The sequence below is a fragment of the Euphorbia lathyris genome, chromosome 2, assembly GCF_963576675.1.
Source record: "Euphorbia lathyris chromosome 2, ddEupLath1.1, whole genome shotgun sequence".
Taxonomy (NCBI): Eukaryota; Viridiplantae; Streptophyta; class Magnoliopsida; order Malpighiales; family Euphorbiaceae; genus Euphorbia; species Euphorbia lathyris.
The window spans coordinates 136982382-137001245 of record NC_088911.1 but is presented as its reverse complement, the minus strand read 5'-3'; the positions used below and the strand labels follow the sequence as shown (position 1 = coordinate 137001245).

General features: G+C 34.1%; 1 protein-coding gene across 1 annotated transcript; it reads left to right on the top strand.

The window, feature by feature from the left end:
- The first annotated feature begins 218 nt into the window (after positions 1-218).
- Positions 219-6325, top strand: LOC136217014 (UPF0481 protein At3g47200-like). The gene is made up of 2 exons (XM_066003580.1): positions 219-266; positions 4853-6325. Exon 2 carries the CDS (start codon positions 4869-4871, stop codon positions 6204-6206), a length of 1338 nt encoding a protein of 445 aa, XP_065859652.1. The 5' UTR covers positions 219-266; positions 4853-4868; the 3' UTR covers positions 6207-6325.
- Positions 6326-18864: the final 12539 nt, after the last annotated feature.

Genomic DNA, 18864 nt, shown 5'->3' with positions numbered 1-18864 from the left:
AGTGGTCGTACTGTACTAAATTCTTGAATTTACAATAGAGTAATCAACTTACTTTTCCTTTGAACAAAGTCATGCTTTTTCTCAAAAAAGATTCTAGTTTCCAAAAATATCAATATGCATTAGTTTATTAATATCTCAACAAACAAGTCATCTTTGATTCTTCAAAATTCTAACACTACTTATACTCTATCCTCTATAGGCTTTCTTTTCTGAAGAGGCCACAAGTGAAGTTCAAGTGAATGTTATGTTAGTACCTTCTGCACTTGGTATGCCTCCTCAACCTTTTATTTCATATTTATTTATTTGACCTTAAAATGCAATAGTGGAAATTTAACTTTTATCTATTACTATTTTATGATGGTTAATAAGTTTCATCAGTGTGGAATACATGATAGGTCCATTCAGGGGCGGAGCCAGCCCAGGGCTCGGGGGCTCCGTCCCCCCGGCCGCCGGCTCCACCCTTGAGTAGAATTTGTTCGGCAGTTGATAGCCCCCCTAATTATAATATATTAATGCGTGTTTTTAGAATTATAACAATATATTGAGATGGTTGGGTTGGTTAAGAGATTTGTTTTGTTGTGAAAGGTCATGGGTTCAAACTCCCTCAGCCAAAATTCTTTTGCTATTATTTTTCTAATTGATTTTTTCCCTACAACTCTTTTAAACTTTATTTTTTCCAAATATAATTTTTAAGCAATTAATGTTGGATTTATAAAAACATTAAATATTTCTACTTCTTTTAGGCTTAACATTTTTAATTTTTTAGCATTAAAAACAACGAAAATTTAGATGTCTTAGTTTAGGAAATCAACATTGGACATACAGAAAATTAAGCAAGTTTACGCTTTTCATATTGGTCAAAATGAAGCAGTTTTATCATGCTAGAGGCTAAAATTTTTTTGCCAAACCCTAACGGGCTGGACTTCACAAAATTACCGCAACATACACAACTAAAATTAGCCCCCCCAAACCTCAAATCCTTGCTCCACCACTGGGTCCATTGAAAGCTAATTTTATACGCGTGTGTAAATTTTCTTTTTCTAAATTGAAATTGTTCAATTTTCCCTCGTATATATACGTATTATCATCCGAGTGGTACCAAACTAATTTTTACGCATCGTTGTAAAAATTCCCAAAATTAAACTAGATTTGACTACAAAAGTAAGATTGAGTCGTTTTGAATAAACTAGAGAAATTTACCGCCTATTATATATTAATCAAGGTGAATTTTATAATTAAATACAAACTCAATTGGTTAATTAACTACTCTAACCCTTAATTTATCGTAGAGAGCCACAACCATCCATAACAAGGGTAGTTCTAAAAGTCGATGGTCCTGAAAACCATCCATGATATGGATGATTCCAGCGGTTAAGGGGGGCATGGCCTCTCTAGGCCCCATTATCTCCATCCATGAATTTCACATTAAAAATATTATTATAAATATCCGACAAGTTTATGCTGAAAAATAACGCGACATGATTTAACCATGGACTTGATATGGATTGAGTTTTAGGATCGAACCGAGCTTCAGTAGAGCTTAATATAATCCCATATAAAGGTTGGATTCAAATCGGGTTTATAATGCTTATTCTCTAGTAGTCTACCCAACTCAATCCATGAAAACCTTTTTTTTTTTTTTTTTGTCAGTTAGATAGTAGTCATGAATTATTGATTAAATTATCATAAGTGTCCTGCACTCCCAAAAAAAAACTAAGGCCCGTTTGGTACGCTGTAATGGACGTCGTAATGGAATCACCATCACAATGGATGTTCATTACCATGTTTGGTTAGTCATATTATTTTTGTAGTCATGGAATCATCATTACATCATTCAATTTTTCTTCACAAATTTATGTAATGGGCATTACAAACAAAATAGTCATGAATCCCCATTACGATAGCCCTTGTATTTTTATTACTAACGGTGAAATACGAAAAAAACATGAAAACATAAAAACCGAAAAAATGCGAAAATGTGAAAAAACCGAAAATGAAAAAAAAATGCAAAATACGAAAAACATGAAAATTAGGGGTGTGTATCGGTTCGGTTTAAACCGCATATCGAACCGAACCGAGTAAATTCGGTTTTTCGGTTCGTTTTTTTAACAATTCGGTTCGGCATCGGTTTTAATTTTAAGTGTATTTCGGTTTGACAGAAAATGTAAAAAAAACCGAACCGCACCAAATTACACATATTTTACATTTATATATATATATATACACATATATTTGATTATACAAATTTAATTTTTTTTATTATTGTTGAGATAATAACCCAATATAGATATATTTTGAAAATATTTCAATTTTTGTTGTTGTTGAGGTAAATTTAATGAGAAAATATAGTGATTTTTATTTATTATTTGTTATTTTTAACTTAATTCGGTTTGTTCGGTTTAAACCGAACCGTTTATTTCGGTTCGGTTTTAATTCGGTTTTATATATTATGCGGTTTGGTGTCGGTGTGAATTATTTTGATCATTTCGGTATTCGGTTTTTTCGGTTCGGTTCGGTTTTGTACCGATGCAGACGAGAAAAAATATGAATACATGGAAATAGTAAAACGAGAAAAAACACGAAAAAATGTGAAAAACCTGACAAACGAGAAAAAAATGCAAAAAATGAAAAAAATATGAAAACCACGAAAATGGTAAAACGAGAAAAAACACGAAAAATGTGAAATGAAAAAACGGAAAAAAAAAACAAAAATGAGAAAAGCAACGAAAAATGAAAAAAGAAATCGAAGAAAACATGAAAATTTGAAAAATGCGAAAAAAAAAACATGAAACTTGTATTTAACTAATATAAATATACGTATTGCAATGATAATTACATTTTATGGATTTTATTAAAATTTGTCAACCAAACATGGTAATGTAATCATGATTCCATTCCATTCCATTCCATTACACATTTAATTACATTACAACTTTGATTACATTACATTGCATTACAGCGTACCAAACGGACCCTAAGTGTATGTATGTCAAATTTAGTATAAATAATTTAAACTTAGTAATTAAATTTGATAAAACTAAAATGAAAAGTATCGGTTATTGGGAAAATTTTAGGGTACTCTTGGAGTAATACTCCATACCAATTAATCCATGACACGTGTATATATATTTCTCTTTCCACCAATCATATCCATGTAGTGAGATTCAAAAACGATTTTGATTGGCCGGGAGTATTATTTCCAAAAATTTTCTCGGTTATTGATATGTTTAAAAGGAAACAACAAGGTGATAAAAAAAAAAAGATAAAGTAGTAAGTTTCAAAAGAAAAAAAAATTAGAGAAATCAGTAAAACGTTAAAATTGAAACTTGATTTTTAGTGTAATTTTCTCTTTAATTTTTCTCAAAAACTAAAATATTTTTTCATAAATTCAAACTAAAGATAAGAATACATCAATTTAAATTTACAATATTTATATATACATATAGTTAAGAGTATTATATTGTTAACAATATAAATATACTACCCACTTTAACTATATACAACCACAACAAAGTATGTATTTCACGGGTTTCGGTACTCCGATATTAATAAGATCATATAAAAGGATGTAGAATGAGAATGAAATGTTAAAAAAGTATATATAATCAGTATAAAGACAAAAATGGGAATATCTCGGATACCCTATACACTACATAGAGAACTTTTATGGTGGATCGGGTACAATGGATCTAACCAATAAAAAAAGAGAATCATGCTACCTCATTGGGAGATGATTGGTGTAAGGAAAAAAAGTACACAATTATCACATTTCTATTGGCAAGGTCCAATGGACCGGGACCACCATAGAATTTCTCATGTATTCAGATAAAAGAAACATTCATCATGAATGAAGAGAAACAAATGGAGGGAAAAAAAATACCACTTCTTACAAATTTGAGTTGTTTAGAATTTTATTTGAATTTTGCATTTATTTGTTGGGAAGCAAAAGTTTAGGTAAGGGTAAGGGTATGTCTACCCACTTCTAATAAGGGCTAAATTTTGACGGAGTGGGAATCAAACCTTAAACCTGGCAAGTATAGTTCAACGTCTTACCACTCGAACCAACCCTCGTTAGCAAATGAGACAAAAATGAGATTTTGAACTAATGAGATGGGACAAATATTTCCAATAATAAAAATAAAAAGGTCCAGAAATAGAGAAATGTTTCCAATACTTAGAGAGTAACACACTTAACTAATCAAAATCATTTTGCATTAACACTTCATGAGAGATAATTGCTGAAAAAACAAATATGTACATGTGCCATTAATCAATTCATTATGCGTACTTACAAAGTATTTTAGTTTTTTTTTTTCTTTTACATAAATGACATTATTCGCGGGTAATCTACATGTGGGGCTATAATCGAACTGAACTTTGGACTGTTCATGCTCGACTCGTCAAAAAAATTGACGAGCTCGAGCTCGACATTTTGTTCATTTGTGAGTTGTTCACGAGTTGTTCGCGAGCTTATTGACGAGCAACTCATTAATTTATTTAATGAACTTTGCCCGCGAACAACTCATTAATTATGTTCATTAATTATATTGATTTTTAACACTAATTACATGGTTTCTGAAATCTATAAAATTAAAATTTATACAAAACTAAATTGTTTTACGCTTCCTCATTTATAGATATATTATTAAAAAATAATTTGAATCAAGCTTGTTCACAAGCTTTTGAATTAACTTTCGTTGTGCTCAAACACGACTCGTTTATAAATTAAGCTAAACACAATCAACCTTTTATCGAACCAAGCACCGAACCGCTTATGAACGGTTCACTTATTTACAGCTGTATAGTCAGAAAATACACCGTTCTAATCTCGGTTTTGTAAGTAATTTTTCAGGTTGTTTGAAGTAAAAATGTCTATGAACACAAGAGAACAGATTAGAAGCAGAGATCAGATTTCAATTGACATCAAACAACCTGATGAAGAGCTACTGATTTCAATCAGAAATGAAATGGAAAGAATCTCTTCTTCACATTCTATATCCAAAGTGAAAGACAATCTTCGCCGGACAAAACCAGAGGCATACATTCCCGATATCGTCTCAATCGGCCCTTACCACCATAAGAGACCTGATTTAATCATCGATGAAAGCGATAAATGGCGATACATGCACGCACTCCTCAATCGAAAACCGAATCTCGAAGCAAGTTTAAACGACTGTGTTACTGCACTCTCAGAGGTAGATCATAGAGCTCGCTCTTGCTATGCTGATTATCACTCCAATAGCTCAGATCGCCATGAGTTTCTGAAGATGATGCTCGTTGATGGCTGTTTCATCATCGAGCTGCTTTTGAAGTATTCTGTGAGGAGTTTACGGCGAAGAAATGATCGGATATTTAGTACGCCGGGAATGCTTTTCGATTTGAGATGTGATTTGATATTGCTCGAGAATCAAATTCCGTTGTTCGTTCTTCAGCGATTGTTTCAGGTAATTCCGATTCCGAAACAATGTCAATTCTCATTTCCTGATCTTGCTTTTCGTTTCTTCAAAAACATGATTCCCGGCGATCCGAAACTCAACCGGGAAAAGTTCAACCAAGAAGCACACCACCTGCTCGACATAATGTGTCACTGTCTTCTCCCTACAATTCCACGAGTCCCAAAGCCAAAACAACCAAAACCTCTTCCCTCCGCAACAGAGCTTCGTCAATCAGGAATCAGAATCAAAAGAGGTAAATCGGAAAACATTCTCGACATAAAATTCTCCAAAGGAATTCTAGAAATTCCAATCATTCTAGTCCATCAATACACAGAAAGTCTCTTCAGAAATCTCCTCGCATTAGAACAATGTGCTACAGATACAATGCAGACTCATTTCATCACTTCCTACGTGATCTTCGTTAAAATGCTGCTGAAAACACGCAAGGATGTGGAATTGTTTCATAAACGGGAGATTCTGATCAATTATGATGCTAAAACGGACAAAGAAGTAGATAAGCTGTTTGATGCGTTGTGCAAAGAGGTGGAAATGGAAGTTCGAGATTTTTACTTTGATGGTGTGTGTGAACAGGTGAATGAGTATACAGGGAAGAGTTGGGAGTTATGGCGTAAAAGGCCTAATTTTGGAAGATTTAGAAGTTATCGTATGCGTTTAGTTTTTGTGATTTCTATGGTGGCTCTTCTTCTTGCCATTGTTGGATCTTCCTTTTCCATATTATCGTTTTTTCTGCACCGTTCTGTGAAATCTTAAGCATTTATTTGTTTTTTGTTTGATCTTTTTTTAGATGAAAGATTTGCAAATATGTTGTTTTTGGCATGGTATGTATGTATCATCGATAATTTGGAAATGTAAATAAAATATTTATTTATATAAATAAAATAGAGAAATATGATATATTTTTGTTTTTTATAGGTTTTTCGATTTTTCGGTTTGAGACTCGTCACACACCCTTCACCCTTTAGGTGGATCATGTTCCGATTAAAGTTTTGGGCATTATAACCCGTGTTTTACACTGCTAATTAATAAAAAATTGATTAATATTAATGGATAAATACTCCATTTATTTTTATTTTATATAAAAAAATACCTCATTCGTTTTTTTTTATTATTGTTGGTCCATAAAATAAAAATTTATTTTATTTTTATGTAAATAAAGAGCATATAGTAAAATTTAAAATAAAGTTTATGAAAAATAATCGTCGTATGAACGTTTAAAGTCCCCAAATTCACAGACCAAAGCTATTCGCACAACGTGTGTGGGTAGCACGCTGAAGTTTCTACCTTGACATAAGTTAATTCACACGACGTGTCGGCTATCCCACACGTCGTGTGAAACATAACCAATACCCAAGACGTGCACAAAAGTAAACCACATGTCGTGTGGCTTAGAATTCCAGCAGACACATAAATATGGCTCAACGATGCGGGACGTCCGACGCACACCAACGAACATCGAATTGAACCAAGGACTTACATTTGAAGTCTGATTCCTTACTCACACATGTGCATTATTTGGGACTATTTGGGACAGTTGTAAGAATCAAGTCAGTGAAGGGGAGTATCATGTGCTAGATGAGTATCTTATGAAAGGAAATCAGTTGTGCCTAGCTACCATGTACCTCCATCCATGACTTATACGTGGGAAGCCTTGGAGGACATTTTGGAAAGGAGAAAATGTATGAAACGGTGAGTTCCCTATACTTTTGGTAGAATATGAGGAGAGACGCAGCGTACCTAATGGAGAGGTGCTATACGTGTGCCAAAAAGCCGAGGGGTATGCCACCAATTTGGGGCTTCATATGCCTTTTCATGTGCCAGATTCCATATAGGAGGATCTTTCTATGGACTTTGTTTTGGGCTTACCAAGAACGACAAAAGGGAAGGACTCCATATTTGTGGTGGTTGACCAATTCTCGAAGATGGCACATTTCATTCCATGTCAGAAAACCAATGATGTTTCGACCATAGCAAAACTTTTTCTTTCAAGACATAGTGAGACTACACGGGATTCCAAAGAATATTGTGTTCAATCGGGATACTAAATTTTTGAGTCATTTTTGGAGAACCTTATATGCCTTATTTGACACAATTTTGAGTTTAGTACCACCACTCACCCTCAAACCAATGGGCAAACCGAAGTGGTCAACCGGACTTTAGGGAACATATTGAGAAGTAAATGCAAAAACAAGTCGAGAATATGGGATTTAATATTTGCTCAATCCGAATTTGCATATAACGAGGTCATCCACTCGGGTACGGGAAAATCACCCTTTGAGATGGTCTACACTTCCAATCATACACTGATATCGTGAGCATCCAAAAGGGAGATAAGGTTAGCATACTCGCTTACAAGATTGCTCTTTATTACCAACAAATACATGATGAGGTAAATGAGACGCTTGAATAGCGGAACAAAAAGTTGAAGACCAAGATTGACTTGCACCGAAGAGACATTTAGTTTGAGGTTGGGAACGAAGTCATGGTATACTTGAGTAAATAGCGCCTGACAAGTGCACCGAGTAGCAAGCTCCGATTGAAGAAGTATGGTCTGTTGGAAATTAGGCTAAGGTATAGCAGCGGAAATATAAAAATTTTAACCTATTTCCATTAACCCTAGGATCCGTTAATCGTTATTTCATATAAAGAGGGATAAGAAGAATTACCTTTTGATGATCAATCTACCGTTGTTAATGAAGTGCCCACAACTCTTCTCCGAGTTCCCAAGCACAAAATAAAACACAGGAAGATTAAGTTAGAATCAACCGTTGAGTAGCAACCAAAATAGATTGCTTCTAATTAATCAACACAAGATCAAGGATAAAAGAAATAGATGAAATCAATTGATCGGAAGGAAGCCGTGGAAAATCTCGTCCTCAAACTGGGGGTCGAAATTCTCTCTTTTGCTCTTAGGGATGGATTTCGAAAATCACTTAGGGTTAGCCTTTAGTGTGTTGGCCGAAATTCCTATATAGGGGGGTATTTATAATCTCTTGTATCTAATCCCTAGTTAGATAGAATTGGGTTACTGAATAGGAATTCAATTCGGAATAGAATTCCTAATTATTATCTCATTATATATCTAATATATTAAGGATAATACTTATTGGATAATAATAGGAGTATTATAATCTAATTAAAACTCCTAACTTATTTATCTTTTAATTAATTTAATTCATAATCCTAATCCTAGTCAAAAAGACCAATTCCGCCCCCACGACTCCACGACCGGCCCCACGACTTCCTACCTGCATAAGGACACGAAATAGGTCAAGAAAAGGGCCCGAGCCGCGCCTATAAATAGGATTTTTCCAATGTAAATTAGATATCTTTTATCTTTGTAATTTTCTTAGCTTTCACCTCGAGAAATCCTCTCCACCTCCTCCATATCCTTCAAACCTCCATTGAAGACACCTCCGAAGCTCCGCTCACCGAGGATTGCTCAAGCTCCATCCTTAAGTCCTAGGAAGACGCCTGCATTGGTAGACAGGTTCCCTGAAAGGGATTTTTCTTCTTTTATATTCTGTCTAGCCTCTGATCCATGTTATGAATCCTAGTCTCATTGTATCTTCGTGACAATACTTTCATCTTTGATATATATTATAGTTTTGTTTATTCAATTGTTTTATTGCTTTAATCTTTGTCTTACGCTTTGTCTGATTGGTTTGACTCATTCGATAATCCCAAAATTAAGTTGGCACATATTGCGAGCTGAATCTGACCTAGTCAGTGCCTATAGGATTGACGACCCTATAGAAGATTAAGCCCAAATTGCTGAGCCTTAGAGCTAGTTTCGGCCTTACAAGGGAATCACGAACTAGGGACCTCATGAGGATAGGTAGGGTTAATCGCCTCGGACACAAGTGACTTAGATTAGGTTTTAATTCCATTTGTCTAAACAATCTATTTTCATTATCATCGTATCCCTTCATGTTTCTTCGGATAATTACATTGGTAAAAGATCACCTAGGAGTAGTTTAACTTAATTAGGGATAGAATAACTTAATTAGGCGTAGAATAACTTAGTTAGAATTAGATAAGTTAGCTAGGAGTAGTATAATTCAACATAGGAGCAGATTAACTTAAGAAAAACCAAACTCAGAACCCCCAAAGCCTAGATAACACCTGAGACCAAGTAGCTTGATACTTGCAGAAATAAATCTTGTGGACGATACCTGGACTTTTCCAGAAACTTATTACTTGATAACGACGGGGTACACTTATCCCTTAGTGAGTCTCCTTTACGAGAGGCGCATCACAATGTCATTTCCCATTAATAATATATCGTCCACATATAGTATGAGAAATGCTATAGAGCTCCCACTTGCTTTCTTGTAAATGCAAGCTTCTTCGCAATTTTGTTTGAAACCAAATTGTTTTATGGTTTCGTCAAAACGCTTATTCCAGCTTCTCGATGCTTGCTTGAGTCCATAAATGGATCTCTGAAGTTTGCAAACTTTGTTTGCATCCTTTGATATGAAACCTTCAGGTTGCATCATATATACATCCTCAAGCAGGTTTCCGTTTAGGAAAGCTGTTTTCACATCCATTTGCCAAATCTCAAAATCGTAGTGAGCGGCAATAGCAAGCATGATTTTGATTGATTTGGACATAGCCACATGAGAGGAAGTTTCGGTATAATCAATTCCTTGCTTCTGACGATATCCTTTCGCTACTAACCTAGCTTTGTAGGTGCTAACCTTTCCATCCACGTCAGTCTTCTTTTTGAAGATCCACCTGCACCCAATGGGTTCCCTTAGGGTGGATCAACCAAAGTCCACACTTGGTTAGTATACATGGAATCCATTTCAGAATCCATGGCCTCAAGCCATGCTTTAGAATCTGGACTAGTAAGAGCCTCTTCGTAGTTTTCGGGTTCGTCGTCTAACACGGGAACCTCATTATCATCTCCCACTAGAAAACCATATGTAACTAGGAGTTCACGAACTCTTTGTGATCTACGAATAGGTGGCACTGGAGTCTCATCTAATGGGCTACTTCGGGTACCTCAACCACCTCTGTTGTTTCAGTCGGTGTTTCTTCTTCTTGAACTTCGTCAAGTTCAATCATGCTTCCCTTTTGTGTTTCTTCGAGAAACTCTTTCTCTAAGAAGGTTGCGTGCTTGGATACTATTACTTTCTGATCATCTGGATGATAGAAGTAATATCTCATAGTTTCCTTAGGGTATCCAATGAAGAAACATTTATCAGATTTTGAATCTAGTTTGTCGAACGCAATGCGTTTGACAAATGATGAACAACCCCATACTCTCATAAATGAAAACACGGGTTTCCTACCAACGAACAATTCATATGGTGTGGAACTAGCGGATTTAGTTGGTACTCGGTTTAGGGTGAAGAGGGCAGTTTCTAAGGTATAGCCCCAGAACATCTTTGGAAGTAAGGCCATGCTCATCATAGATCGTACCATATCTAGTAGGGTACGGTTTCTCCTCTCGGATACACCATTGTGTTGTGGTGTATAGGGAGGTGTCCATTATGAGCATATCCCACATTCAGTTAGATAATTCAGAAAATCATATGAAAGATATTCGCCACCTCGATCTGATCGAAGTGTCTTTATTTTCTTTCCTAATTGATTTTCTACTTCATTCTTGAAGCATTTGAATTTCTTAAAAGCTTCTGATTTGTGCTTCATCAAATAGATGTAACCATATCGGGTATGGTCATCTATGAAGCTTATGAAGAATCTGAATCCTCCTCTTGCTTGGACTGACATAGGACCGCATACATCTGAATGAATAAGTCCTAGAGTGTCTGATACACGCTCACCTTTATTGCTAAAGGGTGTCTTTGTCATTTTACCTTTTAAACATGATTCGCATGTTTCTAATGATTCAGGATCGATTGGATCTATAAGTCCATCTGAATGTAGCTTTAGCATGCGTCTCTTGTTTATATGGCCTAAACGACAATGCCACAAGTAAGTTGAATTATCTAGCTTATGTCTTTTGGTATCAATTGCGAAAACAGAAATTTTGTCATCTAACACATAAATCCCATTTTGTGATATTCCTGAAAAATAAAAGATTGAATCTTTATAAAAATCGCAATGTTTGTCTTTTATTGAAATATGAAAACCGTCGTCAACAAGACGGCTAATAGAAATAATGTTGCGAGACATTTGTGGAACATACAAACAGTTCCTTAATTCTATTACAAGCCCAGAGGGCAAATTCAAAAGATAATCTCCAATTGCGAGGGCGACAACTCTTGCTCCATTTCCTACTCGCAAGTTTATGCTTCCTTTCTTTAGTTCCTTAGTCTGTTTTAGCTCCTGCATATTTGTACAAATATGAGATCCACATCCGGTATCAAGTACCCAAGATTCAGACTGTGAAACTGTATTTATTTCAATATAAAACATACCAGATGTTGAAGCACCCATTTCCCTTCTTGAGGGAGGTTAGGTACTCCATGCAGTTCCTCTTCCAATGCCCCAAGTCACCACAATAGTAGCACTTTCCTTTGGGCTTCTTTAATTCCTTTCCCTTCGTTTCGGTGAGCACAGCCTCCTTGCCTTTATCAAGATGGTTTGGATCGGGAGAGATCCCTTTCCTTTTCCTTGATCCTTCAATAGCAAGGGCTACTATCTCCTCGTTTTCTTTTATAATGGGCTCGACTGACTCGAGCATATGTGCAAGCTCTACAAGAGAGGTTTGCAAGCCACTCATTTGGTAGTTCATGATGAACTGTGAGTAACTCTCGGGGAGGGACTGAAGAAGTAAGTTTTCACTTAGTTCATGGTCCATCGCATCTCCAATACTAGAAAACTTGGTGATAAGGCTGATCATCTTGGCACAGTGTGCCATTACAGATATGCCCACCTGCATCTTGCTTTTATATAACTCCTTTGTTATTTCGAAGCGCTCACACCGAGTTTCATTCACAAATAACTCTTTTAGGTGCTTGACCATGGAATAGGAATCCATATATGAATGTAGTTGCCTTTTTACTTCCGGTGTCAATGATGCAAGTATGATGTCTCCTGCTTGATCGTCATCAGCTTTATGCTTCAAGTAAGCATAAAATTCTTGGTAGGGAGCATCATCCGTTGGATAAGGGGGTATCGGTGTATCAAGTATATACCCTTTCCTCTCGAACTTCAAAACAATTTTGAGGTTGCGATACCAGTCGGTGAAATTTGAACCATTCAATTTGTTATCGGTAAGTATGTTTTGCAGATTGGTGTTAGTCATGATTTTAAGAGTGTGTTTAATTAAACCTGAGAGTGAGAAAGAGTAAAGGTATGTCCTTCATTTGCTTAAAGTATATCAATCTAAAATTATAGGCCTTTTAGTTTATTTTAGATTGCTCCCACTATTTTGCCAAATTAATAGCCCTCCATATTAATTCGAAGAATTTCACAAATCCTTTAGTGAGCGAGGATCCTAACTCTGAGATTTCGCCTTGAGTTTACTCAACAAGCTAGTCTCATTCATTAGGTAGATTCATGTAATCAATCACATCCTTAATGTGATTCCTAGGTTATTGGGTTACTAACCACATTAGTAACTAATATGATATTTATATTAATCCCAACCATATTGCCCATTAGTTTATTACAATATGAGTTTACTCATCCAATTATCATAATCTAATTTAAGTATTACCCCATATTCATGAAAAATGATTTTTGATAATTCAGGTGTTACCGTAAGACCCCGAGCTTGAGTTTACTCAACAACCCAAAGGCCCTCAGTACTGCCGGCTGAATTATAATATCAGGGAGGGGAAACCGATTTTAATAAATTGCTTATTTACTTAACTTTTTAATGAGGGATTTTATTTTAGGTCTCATAATCTAACTTAGTCTTGATTTGGTTTAGCATACATCAGACACATACATTCACATACATTGGCGTTATGGACATATCATCTAAATTATTTCGTCGAGCCAGAGACGAAATAAAAAGGCAAACCTAAGGAAATACTAACTATTACATATTTCTCTTTAGGTCCTCCGTCTTCTCCATGGCGCCTTGAAATTACATATTAATTTCTATACTACTAAAGAAAACTTCAATTGAATTGAAGGAAATTAGATGAGAGGAGAAATTACAATAAATAGTAGAAAGGCAGGACTCGCAAGCCCTATTTCAAAAATACCAAAAGACTAAAAGAGGGTCCAAATATGTCCATAACTCCAAACATGCATAGACTCAATTAAACAAAATTAATTGGTTGATTACATAACTATTTTATGTAATATTTAGGTTAATCACATTAACTTATTAAATTAACTTTCATCCAATTTTACTTCTAATAGTTTCGTATATTTATATTAATCCTTAGATTAATATAACTATACAAAACGTCAATTATGCACGTCCCAATTATTTTGATTTCAATTCATTTAATATTTTGATTTACAAATTGGTAAAACAAACTATTAAACAAATTTTCATTCGATAATCAAAACAGAAAACTATCAATTTCCGAAACATATATATTTAAAGTATATTTAAAACTAATTTTAACTAATTAAAATTAAGTGGGTTTCGGGCTGCTGCCGTTTGGCAGCAGCCCTCTGGCGGCTGAAAACGCCGCTGCCTTGCGGCAGCGGCGGCCTAGACGCCGCACGCGGCTGGTCGCGCCGCGAGGCGCGACCCGAGCCGCTGTCGTATTTTTTTTTAAAAATAATTTTAAATATACATATATCAGTTTTAAAACGGTTTTAAAACGATTTCAGAAAATAGGAAAAACTACTATAGATTTCCGTTTTATCTTTAGAATTAATAAAACTGATTTTATCAACCTAATTATAAAACTAATAGATTTTGTTATGATGATTATCAACCAAAATAATTAGGAACATACGCATAATATATTTTAATTAACAATTAATTAAAACTTATTTATCTTTAGAATTAATTAATCAAAAAAATTTGTTAATTAATCCTAACTATAAATATTCATTCAATCCTATTGAAAAACTTCTAAATTTTCATATATGAAATAACGGATTTAACGATGGATCTGATACCACTGTTGGAAATTAGGCTAAGGTATAGCAGCGGAAATATAAAAATTTTAACCTATTTCCATTAACCCTAGGATCCGTTAATCGTTATTTCATATAAAGAGGGATAAGAAGAATTACCTTTTGATGATCAATCTACCGTTGTTAATGAAGTGCCCACAACTCTTTTCCGAGTTCCCAAGCACAAAATAAAACACAGGAAGATTAAGTTAGAATCAACCGCTGAGTAGCAACCAAAATAGATTGCCTCTAATTAATCAACACAAGATCAAGGATAAAAGAAATAGATGAAATCAATTGATCGGAAGGAAGCCGTGGAAAATCTCGTCCTCAAACTGGGGGTCGAAATTCTCTCTTTTGCTCTTAGGGATGGATTTCGAAAATCACTTAGGGTTAGCCTTTAGTGTGTTGGCCGAAATTCCTATATAGGGGGGTATTTATAATCTCTTGTATCTAATCCCTAGTTAGATAGAATTGGGTTACTGAATAGGAATTCAATTCGGAATAGAATTCCTAATTATTATCTCATTATATATCTAATATATTAAGGATAATAATAATAACCTTATTGGATAATAATAGGAGTATTATAATCTAATTAAAACTCCTAACTTATTTATCTTTTAATTAATTTAATTCATAATCATAATCTAATTAGGATTGATTAAAATCAAATTAATCATTCATGTATTATACATGAATTTCGACCCCCCCCCCCCCTTTATGGTCCATGGGCCTTATTGGGCTCAATTGGGCTTCCATCAATTAATTAACATCTATCTCTCTTTTAGGTTCCAAGTCTTATGTGTGACCCATTAGGTTCCTATTACTTCTGGCCGTATGCAACTATTAAATTAATTTTCAAAGAATTATATTTAATCTTTGCATAACGGAATGATGTACAGAGTATGTGATTAGCAAGTCCGTAATCATTCCCCCAGAGCCATAAAAAGACAAGTTAATTCTGTCGTTAACCTTTCCGTATTAGTTACAGTATAATTCGATCCTTTATCAACTACATCCTTGAACTGAATCTTATGACTATGGATGATGTCAAGTCACATATAGCGAGACGTTCGTTTTACTTGTACAGGCCGAGTCAACTCAAATAGATAGGTTAAGTGAAATCTGTATTTCAAGTCTTAAGCTATCACCTTGCAAGGATTTAGAGTCGAGTCTTCCACAAGCGATCCTTGGATGTATCTCCCATTTATCGGGAGTGATAAATGCTCAATCCAATGTATAACTATCCTGAAATTACCTTCTGTGACACCCAACCTTTATTGTTCACACCTCAGAGTCATCTCTGTTAAGGATCGTGTTACAACAGGATCAAAGTCTCACATTCAGTAATTCAGAATGACCAATTAACATTCCTTTGAGTCTGAGGATTAGTTATACCTATTAATACCAATGAGATGAACAGGTGACAAGGATGAATCTACCCATCCTGTTATCTCAAATCGGATCCCCAATCCTAATGAACTCCCTTTCATTGGATCCACGTAACTGTCCAGATATCTATATATATGAAGCTTGTGAGATCAGCTTTCTGTCGGACAGAAGACATTGTTACATGCAAGTCTCAACAGTGATATGTCAATCCTAGGCATATCACTTGACTTGGGGTGGTTTTAAGTTTATTAGTTTATCATAAAGTTTAGTCTCACTTCATGCTTGTATGAACACTTTATGATCACTTTAAACAAACTTACGGATTTCCTTTTATTAGACTTTATTTAGTGCTTAAAAGGGATTGCCTTTATATAGTTATAAAACATATATCTCATTAAAACAAATGATATAAAGAACACTTCATTTACATTAAGTTTGTATCTTAGAACAATTGTCTATAGGACACTAAACCCCAACATGGTCCGTACAAGGTCACTAAAACAATCAACGTAAATGCCTACCACATTGCACTTTCCGAATTGGTTAGCAAAGATGTCACCCTCTTTCAATGTATGTGACTTAAGCCCATACAAGTCGGACGCCCCCCTTGAGTATACTACGAGAGAATTGGGGTCCAACTCCTCTCGAGAATGAGAGAATGATGAGGATATCAACTTGAGGAATTTGGGAAAAGCATAAAGCATAGCTCACATGCCGTGTGGAAACAGCAACACGTTGTCTGACTTCACCCACACATCATATGGGAATGCTAAAAATTTCATGCTTCTTTTTGCATAATTCGCACGACAATGTCACTCAGACCAAAGGCGTGTGAGTTATAAGTGTTCCAATCCCCAACTCAATCTGAAGAAATGCCACATGGTGAGTTCCCTACACCACTCGTCGTGTGGATTGCTCGAGTCATCCACGCGATGTGTCACTCAGGCTACACGCCATGTGACATAACTTCATGGCCAAGTTTTACAGTTCTACCACGTTCTTGCTAAGTGATATTTACTATTTTTAAGTCTTTCTAGCTTTTCAAGAACTTTTAGTATAGTTTTCCGGTCCAAGTATTAAATTTTTTGTCTTGATCCATGTGTTTTTCAAAATTACAAGACTTGTTCACCAACCATTACATGAGAGAGAAATTTTTTTTAGTTAATCAATGTAAATTCATTAATTTCACTTTATATTAATTGCATTTCGTAATTTGTGTGAAACAACCTAGAATGACTTATATTTTGGAATGGAGGGAGTATTATTTTATTTTCCCCCATTTTACTTCTATTATTTAGATAATATTAGTAATACTTAAAAGGGGTTATTAAGTCTTTTTATTACCCGGGGTTAGGAGGTATACAAATTTAATGTTTTGCAAGGAAATATAATTTTTATCAATCAAACATATATTTTTCTATTGGAGCCAAAATTTATATCTTTGAATTAGATTATTTTTTACTAGTTAAGCTAATGAAGAATATTTTTTTTATTGCTTTTACGATCAAAACCTTCATTACATCACTAATCTGTATCATGGTAATTATTAAGTTGAGCTACCAAAACCAAACTAGATTCTCTCCAGGATGTAAGTAATAAAAACTCAAAGTATTAGTTGGAGGATCAATGAAAATAGTTTCTGCACGTTGGTTTCGACTGATCAGGGTTGCATTTGGGTTTGTGCGATGGCAATAGCTGTAAGTTGGAAAAAAAACACTACTTCCTCTGTTCCATAATATTTGTCTTTCTAAAGAAATTTTTTTGTTTCATGATGTTTGACGTTTTGATACAATCAATGTACATTAATTGATGTTTTACCAAATATACCCCTATTTAAGTTGCTTTTTACTTTAGAAATATATAAAATTAATTATTGGATGCAATTATACAAGGATAACAAAGTCTTTTAGTTAACATTAATTGCATTTCTTAATTCTTGTACCTTACCCTTAAGGAGGTGTTTGTTAGAAGGGATATAGGAGGTTGGATAGGGATAAAAAAAAACATGAGATAAGTTATCCCGTGCTTGTTTGGGAGATAGAATAGTGAGACGGGTGAGGGATAAGCTTCTTATCCCTCAAATCCTATACCAAGGAGGGTGGTGGTATAAGGAGGTGGGATAAGTTCCTGCGATTTTAATAGGATTGAAAAATTCATCTTATCCCTCAAATTAATGTTATATAGTTTAAATAAGATCAAAATAGTAAAATGTATTATTTTATCCTCATCTCTATCCCACATACCAAACATTGAATAATAATTCTCGACTATCATATTTTTATCCTTATCCCTATCCCAATCTTTATCCCTAACCCTATCCCAATAAAATACCAAACGCCAAGATAAATATTATGGAAAATATACTAATAAATATATATAAGTTGAAATAAACATTCCGATTTTCTACTTTTACTTTTCTATTCCTATTATTATATACAAATTTCTACTTAGAATTTTCTATTCCTATTATTATATCCGATTTCTTTGTAAGACTTTTCGAATCCGAATTTCTATGTAAGACTTTCCTATTGAATTAAAGGTCAATATAATGCATGAAGTTGTGAGAATGGTAATTTTAGTTCAAATAAATTAATTTAAATATAATCAAATTTACAAATTTATAAATTAACCGAAAAAGATAAAGAGTTAAGGATTGTAATAACCGGATTTTAAAAATAATAATTAAAATTATATTTTTATTCATATTTAACCTTATAACATAATACAATATTAATAAAAGTTATACTAATGATAATAAATTTTTTTTAATATTTTTTTAATATTTTGATATATCAAATTAATAGATTTAATATGAAAAAAATTAAAAATTTATTAAAATTCATTAAATATAATTTTTTTAAAAAAATATACTTTTAAAACTAAATAATTATTTTTTATTAATATTTTTTTTTTTTTTTTTTAGAAAAGGAAAAGAAAAAACAAACAACAACAAACTACCCAGGGATTAGCCTAGGGAATCTAACCCCAATCCTATCTTCTAAAAGAAGAGGAG